Raw genomic sequence first — 23,393 nt, 5'->3', positions numbered from 1 at the left:
TGAACAGTAACTGCGCAGCAGGTAGAATGACAGGAATATAACAGGAAGACGTATGAAGTAAAACAGTAGTTGCTAGGACAGCAACGAACACGACAGTTGGGCATGAACGTACGTCAAGCAAGAATATTTGAGTACAGAGAGTAACGGTTAACAATTTACGAATTCGCCATATACGTCCACGAATGGCAATAACCGTGCTCACAACAACATGCCACCATACTACGCTGTAATTTACCTTATTCGCGCCTGCTGATGGTCCATTTCTTCTGATCCCCCATTAATTCCGCTCATTCATCCACTTTTATTGAGATCTTTTGCCAAACAATTTCTGGAGATATTCAGTTAAATTTTGCCATCCACAACCGAGAACAACGATTCCGGTTTTTGCCTTTTTCTGTAAGTTCTGTTGGAAATGGAAAATGCGCGTTTCTGCGAAAGTTGCGAAAGTTTCCCTCTTATTATGGCGATAAATTATGGCTATCGACAAAATGTCATGATACGCATAATATGACTAGGATAGCGAGCAGGTACGTACAGCGTAAAAGCAATCATTAATTTCCAAAACAACTCATGGTATAGCTTAATGCCAGCTGCGGAGGTAAGGCACCGGCGCTTTACATCCAGGTGAATTGTTAAACTTATACGTACTTGGTTGCCGCATGCAGATGCATTTTTCGTATCTTCACACGTAAACCTGCCGCTATTAATGCACGAGAGCTTTGGGCGATACAGACGGAAAACATGGGGGGCATCTCATATTATAATCGAAGCAAGCTTTGTTAAGTTGCAACCGCACGAGGTAGCTGTATGTAACTGCCTTTCCCACAGATATGATTCACGAAGTCACTGCATCTAAAATTTCTAAACCAGCTTCTTTTTTGACTATAAGGCGCGCCACTAGAAGCATAATTCGTAATGCGAGGAGGCTTTTAGCCCTTATCAATAACGCATTCATTTCCCTTGAATACATTATAAGTCATGCCCGACGTGCATACTAAACCCGTGCGTAAAATAAACTCCAAATGATCATTTTGTATAACTGCATATAGGTGGTGTATAACTCTTTTACGCCAAGTGCAACTCTTCGCCCGAACTGTTGCGACAAAAAATCGTAACAGTAAGTAATCCAGAAACTAGTTTTGTTTCATTTGCAATTTTTCTTCTCATTGTTGTACTGTTGTTCTACATTGTACATCACATAACACAACCTAACCGTAAGAACGACCCTGCATTAATTCCGTGAGAGCCGTGGGAGATTTTTATATGGAAAAGTGACAGGAAGACTATAACCGAATTCACCATAGAAGATTTTTTTTACTATGCTGATGCGTGCTGGAAATGGAAAACTCGACGGCAAAGATTTTATCAAAGAATTGTGTGCTGTAAATATCGCAGCGACCTACGCTAATCGGCTCGGATAAAACGCGTGGACGAAAATGAGGATGACCCACCTTTTCGTGGATGAAAATTCACCGTCCGTCACTTCGTCGAACAGACACGGTGTTGACCCGTTAGAAAGTCAAGCTGCCGTTTTGCCAAACCGTTTCAGTTTTCTTAAGTTTCTAAGGTTTTGTAGGTTTCTTATTTTTCTTAGCTTCTTAGATTCCTTAGTCTTAGCATGTTTTCTTAATTTAGCGTGTTTTCTTAATTTTCTTAGCCGTCGCCCTCCTGACGGTCAACATTATATATGTCGGTCGACGAAGTGCTTGTCTCCGTTTCGTCGACTAACACTTCGTCGACCGACATAATGTTGACCGTCAGGAGGGTCGAAGTGTTAGTCCACGAAACGTCGATGAGCCCGGCGGCGCGGCCTAGCGGAAAATATGCTCTCCATGACTTTATTGGCTGTGCTGGGTCGATCCAGTCTGCCGTGGCCGTAGCGTGCGGCGTTGTCTGTACTCTGCATCGAAATCACAGTCTTCGTTAGCAAACAAATGGCATCACGCAGACCGGCATGCATTCCCTAATGTTGCTGGCACAAGTCGCTGAAATTTCGCCACTGCACAATTACTTACTAAAATTACTAGTACTGCAAAATTACTCGTAGTATTTCTGGTCTTGATTTTCCGGTACTGGATTTGTTTTATCAATCGGTTTCTATCGTGTATGCGCTGAATAACCGCCGTGACCTGCCACCATTTATAGAACGTTCACAAATCAAGCGCCAACAGAATCCCCGATTCGCGCTGCGCTATGTGCATCTCAGGAAAAAGTACTATATACTGTAGCCGTGCATACAGTGCGCCGGTCGACATATTGTAATAATGATTGTTATCCGTCAACGACTATATCACAAAATTCACTTCACAATTTGCGCGCATAATTTATTGGCATGGTTGGCTGCACTCTGCTGAGGTGCGGACTGCCGGCATGACACCTGATGCGGTAAGTTTTGCATGGCCACTATGATCAGGATTCAGGAGAGAATTACTCGTATAAAACTTTTCATCTGCATTTTAAAATGACAGGAAGGCTCGCGATACGGTCGCTGTCCATGAAAGCCAGACAGGCTGACACACAACTGTCAGAATCAGCAATTTGCCATCAGAATAAGTTTTACGACGCGCCGCTTCACTGCCATCAACCCATCACACCAGTACAGCACCGGTTAACAATGGGTGCGCGAATAAAGTTAGCCGTGTGTAACCATTTTGCTTCCGCTTCGATGCAGCAACCTGCCTCTAGCATCAAGTTACTGGCACGTTATCGTATTAATTTTGCCAGTATCTGATTCTGTAGTAGTAAGTCATTATTCAGGCATCGGAGAATGCGGCGCAGCGGCAGTGAATATTAATGCCAAACAAGATCGTTAGTAACGACTGGTGGACCAATCTTGGCATCCCCGTGGTGATGTTGCTGATCATCAGTGTTTTCGAGTGTTTCTATGTGGTTAAGGCATCCCCTCCATTGGCAGCGAAAACAGTTTGGCCAGCGTTAATTTAATCTTGTTGGCAACCAAAATCTTAGGATGGGATGTGGGTTTCAAACATCGGCTTATCGGATCCCATCGAAATGAGACATCGGATGTTTGCAAGGGATTAGTATGAGGCCGCTGTTTAACATCCCTGCGTACCGTTTCTCTCCGAATGCAGAACCTCCGCCTGAATGTTTCCTGGTATTTGTTCGGGAGGAATTTTTCGGTGCGTATTCCTCTCGGAGTACTTTGTCTGATGCGACATTAGTGACCATCATAAACCGAAGACCGTGCCATAACTTGGAGCACCTGTAGCCTGCAAGTATGGCACGATTTCCTGTTTACGATAGGCTGCAATTCGGCTTCTGCCTGTTTCGGACTTATGGCGGTGCCTACTGCCAGACCAGTCTAGGATCACTGGCAATTAGGAATCCGTTAAACGGCCTGACGCTAATCGTGATGCGGTGTTCAACGGATTCACAACCACCAAAACGGATCGCTATCGGTCAGTATGCTAAAGGACGCATGCTAACCGACAGCGATCCGTTCTGATAGTTGTAATCGTCCTTTTGACCGCCGGAACATCGGCCGGCTATACAAACTCCTACAGGATATACTCTTCGCACCGTGCAGTTGTTGGATGCCGGAAAAGGGAATATTGTCAGTGCCGTGCCGTGTATTTATCGTGGCCAGTAAGTAATTTTCAATTGCTGACTTCCAGTAGTGTCCTTTAACGGGCCTGGTGCGCACAATACTTTTAACATTGATTATTTAATCAATAATTTTTTAACAATACCATCACTATGTTACGCATAAAAATATCATAGTTCTGGTTATATAAATTTTCAATCACAGGCCGCAAGAAACTTGCCATGTCCGGTGTATAAACTGGACAACAATGTTCTGGAGATAGCATTGCTAATCTAAAAATGGACAGTTTTCAGCACGGCTGTTTCGTACAGATAGAATAATGCTGCTGCTATAGCGGGACAGTTGATCGCGCCGGTTTCAATAACACTTACTTACTGTCGGCATCGCTAGAAAACTTTTCAATGTCTTACGTCGGGAACGAAAGAGAATTGTAGGCCCTAGTGTGGTCCTGTTAAAGACTCCGCCAGCTCATTTCGATAGCTGGGTTTCGTAAACCGTCATTATTCTGTTTATGCCTTCTTATTCATGGCCTCATTTCACAAAAACCATTCAAGATTTTCATACTGATAACGGAAACTGACACAAACACAGAGGCAGCGCATATTGAAAATACGAAAGTCGTCGAAGACTAAATGCTTTAGTAACTTAACCGTAAAAAAATTTAAAAGACCTCCATTATCGGACCTCCATTATAGGCTTTATTGAACGAGAAATTTCCGGTGTTTTTAGCACTAATTTTGGCACTCAGCATGCGCGCACACCATGTGAACCTTTGACCAATAGTAGTCATATATGTATTCGCATATGACGAGGTACAAAAATAATGAAGCATTCTACTGCTGATTTTACCCGCGCAGAAAAAATCATGCTTGATGTGGATTAGAATTCTGATAAAACTTCGAAGGATGTCGGAAGTCGCATGGTTTTAGTGCATCAAAAGATAATATGATGTGATTTTCTTTCAACTAGCTGGGAAAATAATAGTCGACTTTTCCTTGCGTTAAACCGTTCATCTTTAGAACACTGGTCTTTCGTGTCCGCTGCCCAACGAGTGCTGGCTGCAACGAGGCGCAGTGTGTTCTACAGAACGGAACCGACACCACGTTCAGTGTGCGCCTACATTTTGCGTATCGCCAGCCAAGTTTCCCACGAAAACTAAGCATTGCTGTGAATAACATCCACATGCAAGACGCGCCAATGTTCCGTACAAGCACCGAGCAGTGTGGCGAATTTGTCTTCCTTCGCAAAGAAGATTATTCGGCTCTGCTGCAGCAGGTGGTAACTAACAGTCTCGATGCTGCTCTGGAGCCCGATGAATTCGTCGACCACGAACAGTTTCAAGAGCATTTGACGCGGTTGCTGCCGGCTTTCCGCAAGAACATCACCGTCATCACGTCAGCAACACAGTCTACTGTGGCAATGTGGGAGGCAACATATTGGCCTGAACCACGTCATCCTGTTGAGTCGTTGACGTGGCGATGTACTGCTTGGATCTGCAAAGACTGCATGAACAAGACAATTTCCGAACGCTCGCCATCCGGGCCAGCAAACTGCACGCCGATTACATCCTGGCGTCCGGTATCAGTCCTTCGCCACTGGTCAATTCTCTGCAGCATTAGGTCAATCTTTTGTTAGATGCAATACCACCAGTAGAAGAGGGCGTCCAGATACTGCGTGCCGCGGAACCGCCCGTTGGGTCCATACAAGCTGTGGCTGTGGACAACCACACGTCGTGCTGGTGGTTACGGTGCAATGGACAGCCGTTCAACGTCACCGAGTATCCGCAACTGACTTGCTTGTTGCCCAGTGGGCTTACACCGAATCTGGAAGGCCAGTTGTGTGTGGGCTCTGATGCGTCGATGCCAGTCGAAGTAGTGGTGGCAGAAGAGGAACATTATTTACCCGTTAATGAGATACCTGCTTATCAGCACCAAACTTATCATAATCACGCTCGACCTTGAAATGACCACCCACAAGTTCAACACTGTATCACCACCTACTTCGACAATCAACATCTGGGCTTCTATTGCTAAGTGCAACACGAGCCGGCAGTCACGCTCGCACCCGGCGGTAACCAGGCTCATAACAGTATGCCTCTTTACCACGCTGTGGTTTGTCTTATGCGTGCCTGCTGAACTTTGATTTACTGCAACTCATAGTGTTTTTGATTCCTTTTATGCCTCCCGTTTTCAGTGGATTTCTCAAAGATGTTTCACCCATAGCGGACGGCGCTATGCTAAAGAGAGGTATTCCGTTACACCATTTTGAAGTCCAGCCACCAGTGTATACTATAAGATCTAACGAACAGAATGCAACAACATATATTGCTCATCAGACTGCCAGCGCGGCCATGCGGACGATGGTAATAATTAGAGTCTTTAAATTTTTAATTAATTTTTCTCGTTTATATTTTCGCTTTTATGCAGCTGTAGCCGTTGCAGTGTCAAGGGATCACAACTGAATTTAGGACCAGCTCACTTCTACGCCACGACTCAGTCGGTAGAGCGCTCTTTAATCTAAAACTGTTACAGCGAATCACTTGTAGAAACGACGGGGAAAACACAGGAACACGATAATCAGGAATCCCTGTCTGGAACTCCTCAGGAACACGTCCCACTTCCACTTCCGGTCTTATATGTGCAGAGTGTGTAAGATACGAATAAACCACGTATTACCATGTATTTATATGCTACAATCTGTCGGCTTCGCTGACCATGACCATATCCTTCGCTAAGGCAACGATTAAACATGTAAAGGTAATGAGAGAAAGTTGCTGAACCGACCTCCTTTCTTTACCAAAGGAAACAATTTTAAGCAGGAGATGCCAAAGAAAAAATTCTGCAGCCGCATTACATGACCCTTTAATTGCAACAAGTATGCGACCGACATCGACAGGCATTTTTTTAAGAGTAAGCAAGAAAAAAATATTATTAAAGTTCGAGGCCATAAGACTCGTATAAGGCTATGTGCCGTATTTGCGAATAGAAGACCTCCCATCACTGGAAGAAATTCCATTTGAAAACGAAATCGAATACGCAACTTCAATCAAATTTAGCTGCATAGAAGATTAGAAGGGTATTCCAGATATCATTTCAGAACAGTATTACATCATCGAAACTTGAAAACTTAGTCCTATATATATACATTTGTATATAACAAGTACAAAATTAGTTATATACATTTTTGCGAATAGAAGACCTCCCATCACTGGAAGAAATTCCATTTGAAAACGAAATCGAATACGTAACGTCAATCGAATTCAGCTGCATAGAAGGGTATTCCAGATCTCATTTCAGAGCAGTATTACATCATCGCAACTTGAAAACTAAATCTCGCGTTGGCCAGACCCAAAAAAAATACACCGAAACCGAAACACGGGGAGCAACTATGTACATAATATTAGGATTATGTAGCGAAGGCTCATTGCTGTCGAACTCCCAGCCCGGATGCTGAACAATAAAATGTGAAACAATGGTCGGCCAAATCACCCGGCGGGACAAAGACTTTTTGTAGGGCCAACACAACTGTAGATCGGATCGCCGTCGGAAACATTTCCGGTTTCCGATAAAACTCGGGGCAATCGGTGACAGATATACTGATTGACATACTGACTGATATACTGATAAGGGACTGTTATACTGCACTCGTTATTACTTCCTGTTTACTGAAACAGTTCTTAAATGACAATACTTCGTAATGGTAATGACGGCACTTGCGTCATGATTACCTTTGTAACAGATTCTGTTATTATCGCTCGGATAAAACGTAATCATCAACAATTATTACGTTTCCCGTCATATGCCTTCTACGTCGTATAATTACGATAAATGTGCAATATATAAGCAAGCAAACTTGGTCTGTTACGGCACATTGTCTACAAAATATACAGAAGCAGCAAGCTGGATGAAGCTGGATAATATACTTAAATATTAAGCAAGCTGGATAATATATTTAATTATTGTCGATATAATTGTTTGGATGCCACAGCGGCTGTAGGAACGGAGCGTCGTATCAGTATGGCATCACTACATCTGATGTTGCTGATTTTGGCGCTTGTAACAGTGCCAGTTTTCCCTACAGGTGCAGCTCTTAAATTTACTGAAATCTGTAGACGTAACAACATACTGTAATTTTTGCAATTCTAAAGAAAATTAGTGCCACGAGCGGTCATGTGTAACTTGAACATGTAGCCGAGGGCTTTTTGTGATTGCAGCAGTTGTCGACGTGTCCTCGCCAACCTTCACGGTGCCATACGATGGCCGGCAGATCGGAATCTTCCGGGCGGCATCCAACACAGCAGATCCCACCTTCTTCTTCGCACCCATGGCGACGCTGCTGTCCGATTCGACGGAAGTGATATATGACAACATCATCGACTCGTACTACTTGGAATTGACGATAAAAATGTGGGATGACGATTTTGTGCAGCAGGTCAAGAACTATATAAAGAAGGAGACCGGAACCGAAACGGTGCGGGTTTTTCCATTGCCCTTTCTGTGGATGCACGTGGAGTATTCTGTCGGCAGTTACCATGCTCGCACATCCTGGCAGCCAATAACCAATCTACCACAAACTCTGGTCTTCCGCATCCGCTGCTCAACCGGTGCTGATTGCACCGAAGCGCAACGTAGCTTACGAAATGGCACCGGTACAACCTTCACCGTGCACCTGCATTTTGCATTCAACCTGCCAAGTGTAAATCCGCGACAACTCAGGGTCGATGTTAATAAAATGCACCTGCAAGACGCGCCGATTTTCCGGGCAGTTATTAAGGAGTTTGCGGGATACGTCTTCCTCCGCAAGGAAGATTATTCAGCTTTGCTACATCAGATGTTAACCAATTGTCTTAACATTGCTCTGGAATTAGATGAATACGTCGACTACGAGCAGTATCTGGAGCACCTGGCGCAGCTGATGCCGGTCATTCGCAAGAATATTACGTCATCCACACAGTTCACTGCAGCCATGTGGCAGGCGACGTACTGGCCGGGGACACATCAACAACCGGACGTCGCAATGTACTGCCTGGATTTGAACCGACTACTTGAACAAGCCCATTTCTTGACGCTGTCCGTCCGTGCTAGCAAACTCCACGTCGACTACAGCATGGCGGCCGGTGTTAGCTCTGCACCGCTGACCAGTTCTCTGCAGCATCAAGTAAATCGTTTGGAAGCCGCAATGCAGAATCAACTAACACCTATTGGTTCCATCCAGGCGGTGGCCGTGGATATGCAATCGCTGTGTTGGTTACGATGCAATGGGCAGGCGTTTGACGTTACCGTATACCAGCAGCTGGCCAGCCTGTTGCCCACGGGAAGAACCCCCAATTTGGAGGGTCGATTTTTGGTGAATGCCGATTGGACGATGCCTGTTGGCAGCACCGGTGGAGAAAAGGAACACTATCTAACAATTCATGAAATGCCCTCTCATAACCACCGACAAGCCTGGAGCTCGGCAGGATGGAGTATGGACACGTCGAAGTTCTATGACTGGACCAATCATTACTATAGCAGAAATCGTCATGGTTACTACTTTTCAAAGCCGGAGGATAATGTAGTAACAGATGCAAGGGGCGGAAACCAGGCTCATAACAATATGCCTCCTTACCACGCAGTAATTTTTCTGGTGCGCGCCTGCTGAACGTTAGCTTGTTGCGATCCGCAGTCTTCTTCAGCTTGTTTTTTCTGATTTAATAAAAAACAAATTTTAGCGGACAATCTTTCTGTAACAGCATGTTTGATCATCTGATAACCAGCTTCCGCGATGTTGAATATAGTACCCAGATTTCGACATTCGATTTGTGGCCAAAGGGAAATTCGTGAGTTCGGTCTGTGTTTGTGGTATAAAATATTCCCGAGGGGTGTAAAGAATAAAATGCATAATTAGGGTAGCACTGCATTCTTTCGTGCTAGTACAACGATCAGGCATCTGAACCGCTGATACGAGTTCGATTCAGCGATAAACGTGTGAAGTGAGTGTGTAGGTATAATATTAATGCTAGAATTGCTACTGTGTTCTCGAGCAACTTGAGACCTTTTCATAAAGCGAGTTCCAATAAATTTGCAACTGGATAAGTCTGGTTCCTTTATTTGTCTTAGCGCCAACAGCGACAACCCGCTGAAAATGTGTACGAGTGCTTCTATGAAACGGTAGTGCAACAATCGCACATTTCGGCTACCCGGCGTACCCGCTTACACGGGTTTCTCAGGCTCTCTATTGTTTTTTTCCGATTTTTTACACCGCCGTTGAGGTCTGATTCTTGCATCCGCAGCTGACCAGTCTGCTGCCCGTCTGGCGGTGCCCAATTTGGACAGCCGGCTTTTTTCGAGCGCCGACTGGACAATGCCGAAGAAACCAGCAGACTCACAACTGGCGTATTAATTAATCATTTTACGAATTATGCAACTAGATCTACCGATCACCAAATTCTGACCCGTGGTAAACATGCAACACGCATACATCAGGTGCACTGAACGTACTGGACATAATAATGATATGGCAGTAAGTACGCACAATACTACGTAGTACGTACGCAGGTATGAGTTAAACGATGCGGAAATTTATGTGCGTACAATAACGAAGTACAGTGAAACCTCCTCGTACGTACACTCCCAAGATACGTACACCTCACTTAAGTACAAAAATTCTGTACCGAAACTCTCCGTAGACTGCAGTACAGGGGGGAACCTCTACGTGACGTACACCTCTACGATGCGTACACGTACACTTTTCTCTGAACCACCTGAGCATTGAACTGTACGCCATCACCTCGAACATATGTACAGTCGTACACCGGTGACTCAGCATTTGATTTTTTAAAAAATATTTGATGGGAAAATTGAGAAAATCCAAAGAAGCTAGCTCAACATTGTATGTTGTCTTTTGTTCTGAACTGATTCGGACGATTTTTCTGTTTGAATTGTGAAGGAGAAACTTTTCCGCCTGCTTATATGCTGTAAAAAGATAAAAATTTGGGCACACTAATGCAACATATGCATTTCAGAGCAGCACGCAGTGTACAGTGCAGTTGCACGCACTGTATACTGAGCACCCCGGGGTGGGGCAGTGCCCCCATTATACAGTCGCCCCCCAGGGGGGCTGGTGATTCTATGTTACGTACACCTCTGAGTTACGTACGAAATTTTTGAACGGAGGTGTACGTATCTTGGAGGTTTCACTGTAGTCAGTACTTTACGAAAACTATACAAACGACCCTATACGTACACGCCCACTGTCTCCGAGTGTCTAAACTAAGTCTAAAAGCATACTTACTATATAGAGGTTAAACTCTAAAAAATCAATAAATTTATGCAATGCTAATCATGAGCACTCAAAGCCAAAGCCACTCATGCTGAACAGCACAGTCATGTGTTTGTTTGTTGTAGCGACTGCAAGAGCAAATTCCAGGACAGACAGCGCAGAAAGCTCCATAACCATATTGTTATAAATCTGTATAAATTTACCAATAATAATTATCCAAATTATTATAAAATTAAATATGACAAAATAATATACATAGTAAAGTAATTATAATAAGAATAGAAAGTGCTCTTCAAGCTGGCTGACATTAACTGGGAAAGTTCAAATTTTTTAATGATTTTCTTTGACATTTAGCAGCGATTTCACCAAAAACGTAAGGGCTTGCAGGTTATCTCGCCTTGGCAGGCTGAGTCACATTTGGCGCAGCAGTCTTCGAAGGCGCGCTCTTTACCGGGATTTGGCTCTGCCGAATCGGATCTGATGGCGCACCAATAAGCGCCGCCACTTATTCCACAGAACGGTTTTCGCCCGCAATTGTCGGTGCAGTCTACGCAGGCCTGAAAGGTGGGTTCACCGTGACAACGGCACCCTCGGAAATCCCTGCAAAGAAGCAAAACATTTTAGCGCTAGTACGTGTCACAGTATTAAACAATCTTTCTACTTACATAGTGCATGTCACGAGCTCACTCATAATGCCGACGACAGCCACGACAACAACTAATACAGTTGATGGCCTCATTTTAAAAACTGATGTGGGTTCGAAGAAGGAAAACTTGGTAATTAAAACAGGGACTAGAGTGGGTGAATTGCATTAAATTGTGTTAAATGGCGCAATATGGTCTTCTGCCGCATTGCTGGTGCAGCTTATATACCAGCGGATTTTCTTGGCTGTCCAGGATATGCGCTTACATATATTGCTAAAGGGTAATATCAAACAGTTTTGCCACCACCGCTGCATGGTCACAGTAATGCGATATCCGTATTCATATTCACTTTAAAATTGCTAAAGGCAAACTTCCTGATAACTAAAAGCATACGTACCAAAACAAATTCGTACACGAAAGCGGTATCAGGAAAAGATAGTTTTTAGTCATGCAGCTACCGTTAGCTGATGTTCCGCGAAATTTTTCACATCATCATTTTGTGCCAGCTTCTGAAGATGATTTAATGAATCCGGCAGCAACGGTTGTCTAATTAATCAATTTGCTGCGTAATACTGACTTCCGGATGTTAGAAGTCTTTGCTTTGTGTTTATTTTTTCATATAAACGCTGTTCTTGCAGTATATCGACATTTCTTAACGGATCGCTTCGAGTATACAAAATGAACAACGAATCATCTGCATCTTCAAATTTCCTGATGGTAATTTTAAATTCCTTTTTTTACTTACTCACCACTTCCATGGGTTTTTTGCCCTTTAATTTGGTCATTTCTTGCATGATCCTTTTGAGTAAGCACGCCGTGAACTGTGCTTTGTTGCGTTTGACCGCTTGAGATGACCCAGCTTCATCCCAGTTGCAGCTGCCTGAGTAATTTATCAAGTCAGATGAAAGCGTTCTCAGCCGCAACGTTGCCTTTGCCTGATATGCCACATTTCCATCACAAAAACCGCGTAATCGTGGTGAAGACTGATCGGCACCCCAGTAAACAGCAGCCAGACAGGCTGTTGTTACAATAATACCTTTAGTATACTTTACAATACTATGTATTTGAGGTCGGTCTTTTCTGGTTTGATGGCTTGATGTTACATATGCGTGGCACTTCGTGACATACTGTAGATCTGGATGTTTTTGCCGCTTTAGAATTTCTAATGGTTCAGAAACTGAAAAGGGGAAACGTTACTGGGCGCGGGGAATTCTAACCCTAAGCATTTAAAACCAGAACAAAATACCGAAACAATATAATAACTATTCAAACTGACGAAAAAAATGGTTAAAAGTCAAGAAACATAAAGTAAACCCGAATTTTGAAACAATTCTACTATGACCTTTATATCTTCATTTTAAAGACCGGAAAACTCGTTTCCAGTATTACGAGTTTCTCCGCTGGTTATTTTCAGTCCGTGAAGCAACAAAGAGAACAGTTACCGGACAAAAGACTTGAATGACACTATATAGTCTCATTTATGGCAATATTGGTATGAAAGTGACTAAGCGGACACTTCACGTGAAAAGATCCGGCATTTGTACTCGTAATCACGTGCTCCAGTCCTGTATTTTTACCGTGAATTTGCGGCCAGCAGGTTCCTCTGCCACTGGGGAGACGAGCGGAAATGCATGCGTTTCCAAATAACGCAGATTTACTTAAATTTACGTATACTCATACAGGATACAAACTGGTTTACATACCGCAAGCACCTGCATTGGTCTGCGATTCGGGTATCGCGTAATGCAGCATGCATGCACTATGCTCGTCGTTCCAGTTAACGACAAAACACGTGTAAGACTGAGATGTTGAGAAACCGGCAAATTTCAGAACTGAAAATGTGCTGTAAGCAAAATGTACCGTACTCGGTACTCCTACTGTCGAGTGCCGACTAACCGAAGCCTATAAGCGATTTTTTTGCCACTGGCGTTTAATGGTAACAGTAACGCTTAAATTACTAGGAAAACCGGAGCAAGTCCTAAGAGAAATTAAGCGAAACTTCTAAATTTCTTGAAACAACATTTTCCTTAATTAGAAGTAGCGTTTTTTGAAAAGAAAGGTCAAAAACACTGAGAAACTGACAGAAATTCCAGAGAAACACATTAGCAACAGAGAAAATTATACTTCTACCTATAATATTATCGATCGAAGTAGTTGCAAGCAATTAATTTTTGCATTCAGTCGATCGCTTATTTATTCCGCGAATTTGCGCGGACCTGGTAGGTAATGCATATTGTAATCTGGATTCTGGATTGTACAACAACTATCGCTTTCCTATCGCCATCCGTTCCTCTGTCAACTCTCCTACAGGCGAAAGGTATGTGAAAAGGTCATTATCGGTGAAAACATGCGTGGCGACACACTTCACATCCCAAGCCAGGCACTTTCCCCTTTTCTAGGCGCAAGTTGTACAACCGTCAAGGCGTCGATCTGGTATGGAGGACGTGCCGCGTGGTACAAGCTTAGCGGGAACGCCGGCTGAAAAACAGGCCCAGCACACAATGCTGTTTAATCCACCGTGTCGCGCTTGTCTACCGGCAGAGTAGCTGCACGATAACCTGTGGTGCCCGAGCTTGTCAACATATGATATTTGGTGCATTTATGTGGCTCGCAAATATCCGCTAAAAGACGCACACCAATGGAGATCTTATTCGTCTCGTCGTCAAGGAGATCGAGAAACGCATTCAGCTGGAAGGCTGGGAGAAACGCATTGGGCCAAATACCGGCTTCCGGTCTGGACTGCGCAAGAAATTGGGCTACGTTTGTCTCGTAGTCGCAAATTAAGTTAAACAAAATTGAAACCGGCACATTACAGAGCTGCAAGTCTCATTTTTTTTTGCAGCTTTCGTAAGTCACATTCTGGCACTTCTGTTTGTCGGCCTTCGGCTTTCCACAACTCCATCGTTTCCGAGGCGTCACTGCCGGACGGTGAGAAGGCATCAACGATATCAATTTAGATATGGAGCGAAACGAAGCCAACTAGGCTGGGAGTGATATAATTCCTCCGCTCGACATATGCCAATGGGAGTCCTGATTAGAGTCGGACGATATAACAATATTGTCAATTCAGAGGAGCTTGTCACCGGCTGGAAGGTTTTATATCATAACTGTTATTTTCTACTTTTTTCGACCAGAAAGACACGGTAGCTCCACGATTTGAACAGTGTAATGATAAAATAATGAACCCTTTTAATAATCATTGGTTGTCTGCGACCGCTTGGGGTTATCCGGCCGCGTTTCCTTTATTGTCTTATTGTCAGTGCAAATGCAAGCAACTAGTTCAAAACTCCGTCATTTAATTCAAAAATTCAGATTATTATTACGTACTTTTACACAGTTCAGTGTTCCGTGATGATTATTCCTGTTTATGGAGTCAGGCGTTAATGCTGTTTTTGTTTTGGCACATATCCGATGCCGTGTAATTACCACAGATTTTTTTGCGGTCATGGCCATGGGAGATGTGATCATTTACGTCTGGGCAATAATAAACAAATTCTGCGTACAGAATCTTACTCATTAAGGCTTAAGGCTTGATAAAATTCGATAATTAAATCTGCGTTGGGTTCATGGCCCCGATAAAACTATTACATAACCGAAAAGTCTACGGTAGAGCATTTCTAGGTAGATTATCAACATTTCGTTCTGCTGGCGCGATGCTACTGAACCCGGATGTTTAACAACAAAATGCGAAAAAAGGGTAAATCGGATAAACCGGCAAAACGAACGCTTTGGGTACGACCAGTACCATGGTATATCGAACTCGCTTGAAACGTTTCCGGTCCCGGTAAAACTCTCAGCTGCAATCGGTGACGATGATACCGAATATCTATTGCTTATCGCCATACTGCACTAGTTATCACTTCCTGTTTACTGAAGCACTAGTCGAAACACCATGATGTGTGAAAAAAGCGCCAGCGTTATATGAGCTTTTGTTGTTGCAGTAATTAACTGTCTTGATTGGCACGTGTATCCCCATATGAACGAAAATAAAGTGGGAAATGGTAAAATGTGCAGATTCTCATTTATTGCGTATGTGGCTGCCGTAAACGTATACATCTGCAGATCTGCTACAAAAATCACCCGGTAAACGCTCTTTCGCAATCTTCCAGATACTTATAGGAAGTGTGCCGGTGCATGGCACAAAATTCGGTTGCATATGCTTAAACTTTTACTTTCGCGCCCTTTCCAACCCTTTTTTGTATTTTTTCATCACATTCTGTAGCCTAATGATTTGTATACACTGGCGTGAAAACCATTTATGCGCGTTACATCCGGTTCGGAAGTTGTGGTTGTAAGAACATTCCGAAAAGTTTAAAGCATTCAGGTGTACCAAAAGTCTCATTATATGCCGATTTCCATTTCCTTTAAATTTTGCATGTAATGCGCTCAAGTATGACGATTATTTTTGAACTGAATTAGAACTGCACCATTTTTTTTCAAATTTTAAAATGATTATCAAAAATTTTAGAATTCATTTTAAGATGTGAAAAATGCCAGACCGATGATTTTTTGTAAAAACGGTCCTCAAGCATGTGTGCATTCACATGCAAAATTGAAGGGATATCGGTCCATATGAGACTTTTGGTACACCTGAATGCCTTTAGCAATATGGAATTTTTTTACAGCCATAACTCCCGAAATGGATGTTGCGCGCGCAAACAAGTTTTCACGCCAATGGATACGAATCAAAATGTCACAGATTACAACAAAAATACATTGTATGCTTGGGAGCGCGAATATGAAAACTTTCGTTCATGTGTACGAATTTGGCATATGTGCCGGTCACTTCCCTAAAATTTGGCTTTATAAACCCCTCACCTGGACCATCACCGATGAAAATATTTTTTCAACTATTTCCAGTGCATATTTTGTCTTCAAACAGAAACCAAAATTTTGCTGCAAACAAACCGCACAAAAACTGCATTTTGAGAGGAAAGCTTCTGACCGGGCCCGGGTAAGACGTAGAATTGTAGTTCTGTGGCGACCTGGACAATTATATAATTCCATAGTTAAAACCAGTCTACACTATCAGGTGGTCGAAGCTACTACGTAAGTAAAAATGGCAGTTGGCAATTGCCTGATAGGACTATCGAGCGAACTGTCGAACTATCGCTGTTGTAATGGTTCGTGTTGATATTTCAACAACAAATCCATCGCAACGCGAGCCAACATCGGTCTGTCCCAATGTCCCATTACCAAAATTAGTGATTAAACGGAACGCTATCCTTTATAAATATCAAAATTTCTGATTATGGATAGTGGGCATATGATTTTACAGTGTCCTCCAATGTTCAACGTTCGTTCGCAGCGGATACTGTCCATCATTTCGGTAACGACAAATGACATAATATCGGTCATAACCGATCGAAAGGGCTATACTAATTGGAGAAAGAATCGGCTTCCGTTGATCTGTTGCAGTGGTTATCAGCTTGCTATCAGCCAACGAGCGTCACTTAACAAGAGCAGGGAAGCATGCTAATTATTCTATAATTATCAAAATGCAGACTAGAAAAGAGTTCATTCGATGGTGCAGCAGGTTTAGCTACGTTGAATAGGGTATTTGGACACTACTTAACGTCGGGCATGTTATGGCTTCGCTACGGTGGATAACGTTGCTTTTGAAGCTGCTTTCAGCGCCGATACATACTAAAGGTGCAGTCCGCATTTCGAATTGTATAACCATTTTTTACAAAGTCTGCAGTATACTACTGAGTATTGGTAATTAACTGACACACGGATTAAAGAATTTTTCGTAATTACACCATTCGTCAACCTATCATCCCTAACCTTCTCGGTGCCGTACGATGGCCGGCAGATTGGTATTTTTCGCAAGACTCTGGACTCCGCTGACCCTACCTTCTTCTTTGTACCCATGGCCACTCTACTGTCCGATTCAACTCAAGTGATATATGACCAAACCGTAGACGCGTCTTACTTCGGGCTAACATTACAAATGTGGGATGATGATTTCGTGAAACAGATAAGCAATTATGTTATCAAGAAAACGGGAAACGAGAAAAGCGAAATTCTTCAACTGCCTTTTCATTGGATGCACGTGGAATACTCTGTTGGTAGTCACCACGCTCGTACATCTTGGCAAGCGATTACCAACCTCCCGCAAACTCTGATCTTTCGAATCCGCTGCTCTACGAGTGTCGCCTGTACTGAGGCGCAACGTGCCATAAAAAACGGGACCGCTGCAACTGCTACCGTCCTTCTGCATTTTGCATACACTTTACCGAGTACACATCCGCGTAAGGTCAACGTCGATGTCAACAAAATCCACTTGCAAGACACACTGAGTTTCCGTACAATTCTCGAGCAGTTTACCGGTTATGTCTTTCTCCGCAAGGAAGATTATTCGCAATTGTTGCATCAAGTGTTGACCAACAGTCTCGATGCTGCTTTGGAAGCGGATGAATTCGTCGATCACGAACAGTTCGAAGAGCAGTTGACGCGACTGCTGCCGGCTTTTCGCAAGAACATCACGTCAACCATACATTTCACACCGGCCATGTGGCAGGCAACATACCGGCCAGAGAAAGGCCACCATTCGGACGTTGCAATGTACTGCTTGGATTTGCAACGACTGCGAGAACAAGACCACTTCCGGACGCTGGCTATCCGTGCAAGTAAACGTCAAGCCGATTACAGTTTGGCGGCCGGTATTAGCTCTGTACCGCTGACCAGTTCCTTGCAGCATCAAGTAAATGTTTTGAAAGCCACAGTGCAGGATCAAATCAAATTACTGGATGCTGCGGATGCCCCCGTTGGTTCCATCCAAGCAGTGGCTGTGGATTTACAGAAGGCATGCTGGTTGCGCTGCAATGGACAGGCATTTAACATCAGCACGTATCCCCAGCTGGCCAACTTGTTGCCCAGTGGAAGAACACCGAATCTGGAAGGTCAGTTCCTTGTGGGCTCTGATGCGTCTATGGCCTCTGGCAGTAGAGGCGGGGAAAAGGCACATCTTTTGACCGTTAATGAAATGCCTTCCCATCAGCATCATCAATCCTGGCACTCTATGGCATGGAATCACCAACCAGTTCCTAAAGACTTGGTCTTCGTTTACTACGGCGGCCACAACGGTCAATCTGGTTTCTATGTAGTAACAGCTTTTGACCAGCTATTTACTCATGCAACCGGCGGTAACCAGGCACATAACAACATGCCTCCTTATCAGGCTGTAATTTATCTTATACGCGCCTGCTGAAAGTTGATGTGTTTCGGCACATATCTGACCCTGCTCATTCTTTCGATTTTACGAAACTTCTTCCGAGCTGCGTCTTGGTGAACTGCTTTGTGGTTCGAAAGCGCCCACATTGTGGAGGATTGCAATTTTTAGTACAGTACCAGTTTACCACTATACTGCTGATCTTAAGTTGCACATGTGATAAAGAAGTTATGAGGCAGACCAGAATTAACTAGCAAAATGCATGATGTCATGCATCGGCAAGCCGAGCGATCCTTCGAAAATAGTTTTGCTGTAGTTTTAAAACACTCTTGTCTTCAATTAAATTTTAAAGGAAGAGTTTCAGAGCTGACAGCTGAATTGCAAAGTTTTTTATTGCAGCTCCTACCGTGGAAATGGTCACATTCTAACAATCGGCTTCGGTCCCGTAGCTGATATTCGATATTTCTACAATGCTGAATGCTCAAATTGCGTATAAATCTCCGTCAAGTACAGGGTTAGTGTACAGTACAAGGCTCAATGCGTACAAATCTCCGTCAAGTGCAGGGTTTAGTGTACAGTACATGGAACTTTTAAAATTAATACAAATCAGAAAGAATTCGTTTTACGGCGCAAGGGGCCTATGTCGAGTAAATTATGTGGGCTTCGACGCCGTTTCGTCCGACTAGCGAATTTGTACCCATGCATTATGTGGCGTCGTTATTCCGGACAACGCTACTTCTGACGCTGTTTGCAGTGCTGGGTTTCATTGCAGGTGCCGTTTGAGCTTAAAATTTATAGATGACTTTTACAACGTCATTTACAACGTCATATAGTTCCTGTCGCGCTGAATGTCTTTCGTAATGTCTTCAGTTTCTAATTCTCTAAGGCTGATTTTCATTCGTACGCATAATTTTCAACCTGTCATGGCCGGTCAACCTGTCATGGCCGGCATTCAACGTGCCATATGATGACCGACAGATTGGAATTTTCCAGATGCAGATGCAGAATGATTGATGGTGACTAGTGAGCAAGTGGTTTTTACAGTGCACTGCAATTTCGAGCGTTCGTTATGACAGTATTAAATCTTATCGCAGTGCTGCAGTGCAGTCAAAAGCATCCGCAAATATACGATAATTGTAGTCAGATTTCAACATCTGGTGTACGATTTGCAAAAATGTACGATTTGTAGAAATGCTTACGACTGCTTCCTTCCAGTGGTTTTAGAAAATCCCTGATTTGTGCAAAATTTAAAAAAATGCCGCCGTTACGGACTGTGGTGTACTGGTGACGTCATAATGTTCGTGCTGCTGTTGTGCAATGGCGCTTCCGCCTTCTTTGATGACTGTGCTACTTAAAGCCAATACGATTCCAACGTCTGCTCCATTCAGAGCAGTGCTTGTCCACCAGTTAACTTCCGTGAACAATTTGGTGTGCTGGGATTTACGCCCACAGTTACACAAAGCAACCATTGATCACAATGTGATTTTGACCCGCATTGAGTTGCGGTGACCGACGGACATCACAATTTGCAAACTGCCGTACTGTGTAAAACGCTAGCATGTCCAGTTCACGGGCGAAATCTCCGAAGGGCGCGAACATCTCCGCGCAGACTATTAGCAAAAACCAGGTTAATTTGTTGTAATTATTTTTGGTTGAGAGTCAGGTGAATTAGACGAATATTGAGGCAGCGGTTACTCGTTAGTGTATTTTACTGTTTAAAATACGAATTTATAAATAACGAGTAATTGAGACTTGCGTAAAAATGCGCAACCGGAAGCCTCAGGGAGGAGCCACCATACCTGTTGTGGCCATGATGGCCGCTAATCCGTTCCACTCCAGCTGCCGGTCACGGTACAGCTCCTTCAGATTGTCCATGATGAGCCTAAACTCCCTTTTGGTGCAAGGCACGGTGTCGCTTAAAAGGGTACGGTAGTAGTCACATCTGCTCGGTATGACAAGCGCAATACCGGAATGGACAAGCTGTGTCCTGGCCTGAAAGTAGCGTAGCTTCATGTAGGGATACAGTGCTCTAACGTTTAGGTATTTCTAAAACCGTATTTAAACAGTGATCTCATTCAAAATATTTTGGCATTTTGTCGGGAAAATTACCGCCATTAACTCGAATCGGGAGCAAGTAAAACATACAAGACTCGTTTCCCGATTCGTTAAAGATAAAATTTGGAATCTACATTTAGCCATTTACTACTGTCCAGAAAACGTCTTTAATCGGTGAAACCGGTGAAACCATGCATGCGCCGCCTCAGAAGGACCTCCACCGTAACTGAAACCGTAAATATTTTCTTCCAAGTAGGTTTTCCAGAATAATTTCCTATATGGCCGGCAAAAAATATTTCATCCTAAAGAAACGTAAGCAAACATTTGAATCATAGCATAAGAAAGAGGCAGAAGTAAACTGAAGCATAAAAATAACATAAGAATAAGCATAAGAAACCGAAGAAAATATTTCTCATGTTTCCAAAATGAATGGTCTCCGAAATGAACGGTTTCCGAAATGAATGGACACCGATGAAATAGAAATAATTTTGATTCGTAACTATTGCGCAACCGTGACCTAAGGTTGCGAGTTTATGACCATACAGAGTTTCGTTACTTTGTATGTAAAATTGATCATTTTGCATACAAGTACTCTACTTTCTTTCCCAACGGATGCAATTCCTCCTGGTTGTTACTAAATCAGCTTTGTATAAACAGTAACTACTCGATTCCTGTGGCCGAGCCGCCGGCGTTATTGAATTTTCATTTGCGCCAAGTATTCTACAACAGTTCCCATTCCTTTTGCAGGGATTGTTTTACCGCATCGGTCCTCATGTGCTTGTTTGAATTGGCTGACTGTCCGACTGATACACGAAACCGCCTTAGCGATCAACGGCCTGATAAGCTTTGACCTCCTATTTGGAACTGCCGGTTTTCGTAAACCTTTACTTTACAGATAGTACCGGCTTTGGTTCATTCGGCAGGCAGATTTCATATAACCTTGTGCTGCGAAAGCCGTGGGAAGTCGATACTTAGGACTGTCAAATATCAGCAGCCCGCTTGTATCTGCGGCACGACAGCTGCGCACGTATCGGCTACTCATCTTTCCGCTATGACTAAGAGAAAAAAACTGAAAAATGTTCCCACCAGTGATAACGGATACACTCGTAGAAATAAACACCAAATCTGACAGCACCGTGAATTCTGCAATAAATCTGCCTTCAGTGCCATTCACTACCATGGACAACGCAACACAACAAGCGCAAACTTATTAAGAAAAATAATTTCACATAGCTTAATGACATGTAATATTAATATTTTCTTCATGTGTAATAAATTTGCTAATTAGGTGCTAAAAAAACCAGGTGCGCAATTACTAATTAGTGGCAGATTCGCTAATTAATTAGGTGCTAAATGTGCTAATTATGCGTGAATGAGTTTAGTTAGTTCATCAAACTTTCGCTCAATTACTAGTTATTAAGTTAATTAATTACATTTTATTATCTTAAAACTTAATGACGAACTACAGTAAGTACAACGTAATTACATACAGTTTAATGCAGCCTGGATCATTACGAACGTTTATTAGCAGTGCAGGATAATTTTAAAGAGTTGACAAGCGGTCATGAATGTGAGCGCGAATTATAAAACCGAGCTCAACAGCTCGGTTTTCTAATTCAGCAACTGATTCTCCATCTGACCAATGCGCGCGGCGTTATCAGTGAATCTGTCTGACTCACAAATCAGTGCGTGAGTTGTTGCGCACTCGAGAGTTCTGACCTTGATACAATTCACATCAGAGTCCCAATACGTGGTAATATTTGACGCAACTACTGGCAGCTTATGTACTGTATTGGCTCGCACATCTAGAACCACATAGTGTGTGTGCGTGGGAAAAACGCGCATTTAATATACACACTCTAACCGGGCAAAATTCCCAAGTACGAAATACTGCTTTTTTGGTTTAAAGATGAACATTTCTTCTTGTGAATCTGTCCAACAAATCAAGACTTTTAATTTAAATTGCAATTCACTTGGAAAAAAAGTTCTGTAGGTAAGAGCTCGAATCGTTCTGTGGCCCATTGCCAATAAGAATGTTGCCGCTGGACGTACCCCTCGCCCCTCCAGGGTCATCCCAAAAACCACAACAAATCTGGTTTTAAGTAACTCGAGCTTACAACAAAGCTGTATGTTAATGGTTGCTTTCGAGCATAACCATAATTAAAAATTCTTAGAGCGCTAATTTTTCTTAATATTCAAGAAGTTCTCCAGGCCCGATTTTGTAAGACATCCGAAATTTATCAATGCACACCAAGTGCGACTCGCGCGATTGGCCCGGTTAGAGTGTGTATATTGAATGCGCGTTTTTCCCGTTCACACACTCTGTGGTCAAGATGTGCGATACAAAAACAAAAACAAGCAAGCAAGAAACAGCGAAGCGCAAAAGTGGACGAGAAAACTCTTTATCACAAAATTATCCGCTGCAGAAATCTCTGTAACCCTGTTATCGGGTATGATGAATGGGGAAACTTCCGGTGTTTGTTCATCTATTGAACCCAAACATCCGAAACGCACACGTAATATTACAGCTTTCTGCATGTGACTAACGAAGGCAATGCTCGCTGGACGAGGCAATATGCTGTTTTTACATGCTGGCGTAAGTTTTGTTACTACTTATTGGGTCTCCCTTAATTCACTTAATGTATTGTTCAGTGGGCGTTTGCAACAATTATGGCGTCGTGTTATCTGCCACCGT

The 23,393-nt window shown here is 43.2% G+C and overlaps 1 protein-coding gene across 2 annotated transcripts; it reads left to right on the top strand.

Annotated features, from left to right (window-relative positions):
• The first annotated feature begins 7,424 nt into the window (after positions 1–7,424).
• Positions 7,425–9,452, top strand: LOC129593672 (uncharacterized). Of its 2 annotated transcripts, none has more exons than XM_055490111.1 (2): positions 7,425–7,645; positions 7,782–9,452. In XM_055490111.1, the coding sequence occupies exons 1-2, from the start codon at positions 7,582–7,584 to the stop codon at positions 9,203–9,205; spliced, it is 1,488 nt and encodes a 495-aa protein (XP_055346086.1). In that variant the 5' UTR covers positions 7,425–7,581; the 3' UTR covers positions 9,206–9,452. The 2 variants fall into 2 exon arrangements, with proteins under 2 accessions (XP_055346086.1, XP_055346085.1); XM_055490110.1 differs by having other exon boundaries at positions 7,779–9,452.
• The last annotated feature ends 13,941 nt before the right edge of the window (positions 9,453–23,393 follow it).

This window comes from Paramacrobiotus metropolitanus, unplaced genomic scaffold (assembly GCF_019649055.1).
Source record: "Paramacrobiotus metropolitanus isolate TYO unplaced genomic scaffold, Prichtersi_v1.0 Parri_scaffold0000063, whole genome shotgun sequence".
Classification (NCBI taxonomy): Eukaryota; Metazoa; Tardigrada; class Eutardigrada; order Parachela; family Macrobiotidae; genus Paramacrobiotus; species Paramacrobiotus metropolitanus.
Note: the sequence above shows the minus strand (reverse complement) of the source record. Positions and strands in the feature narration are given on the sequence as shown.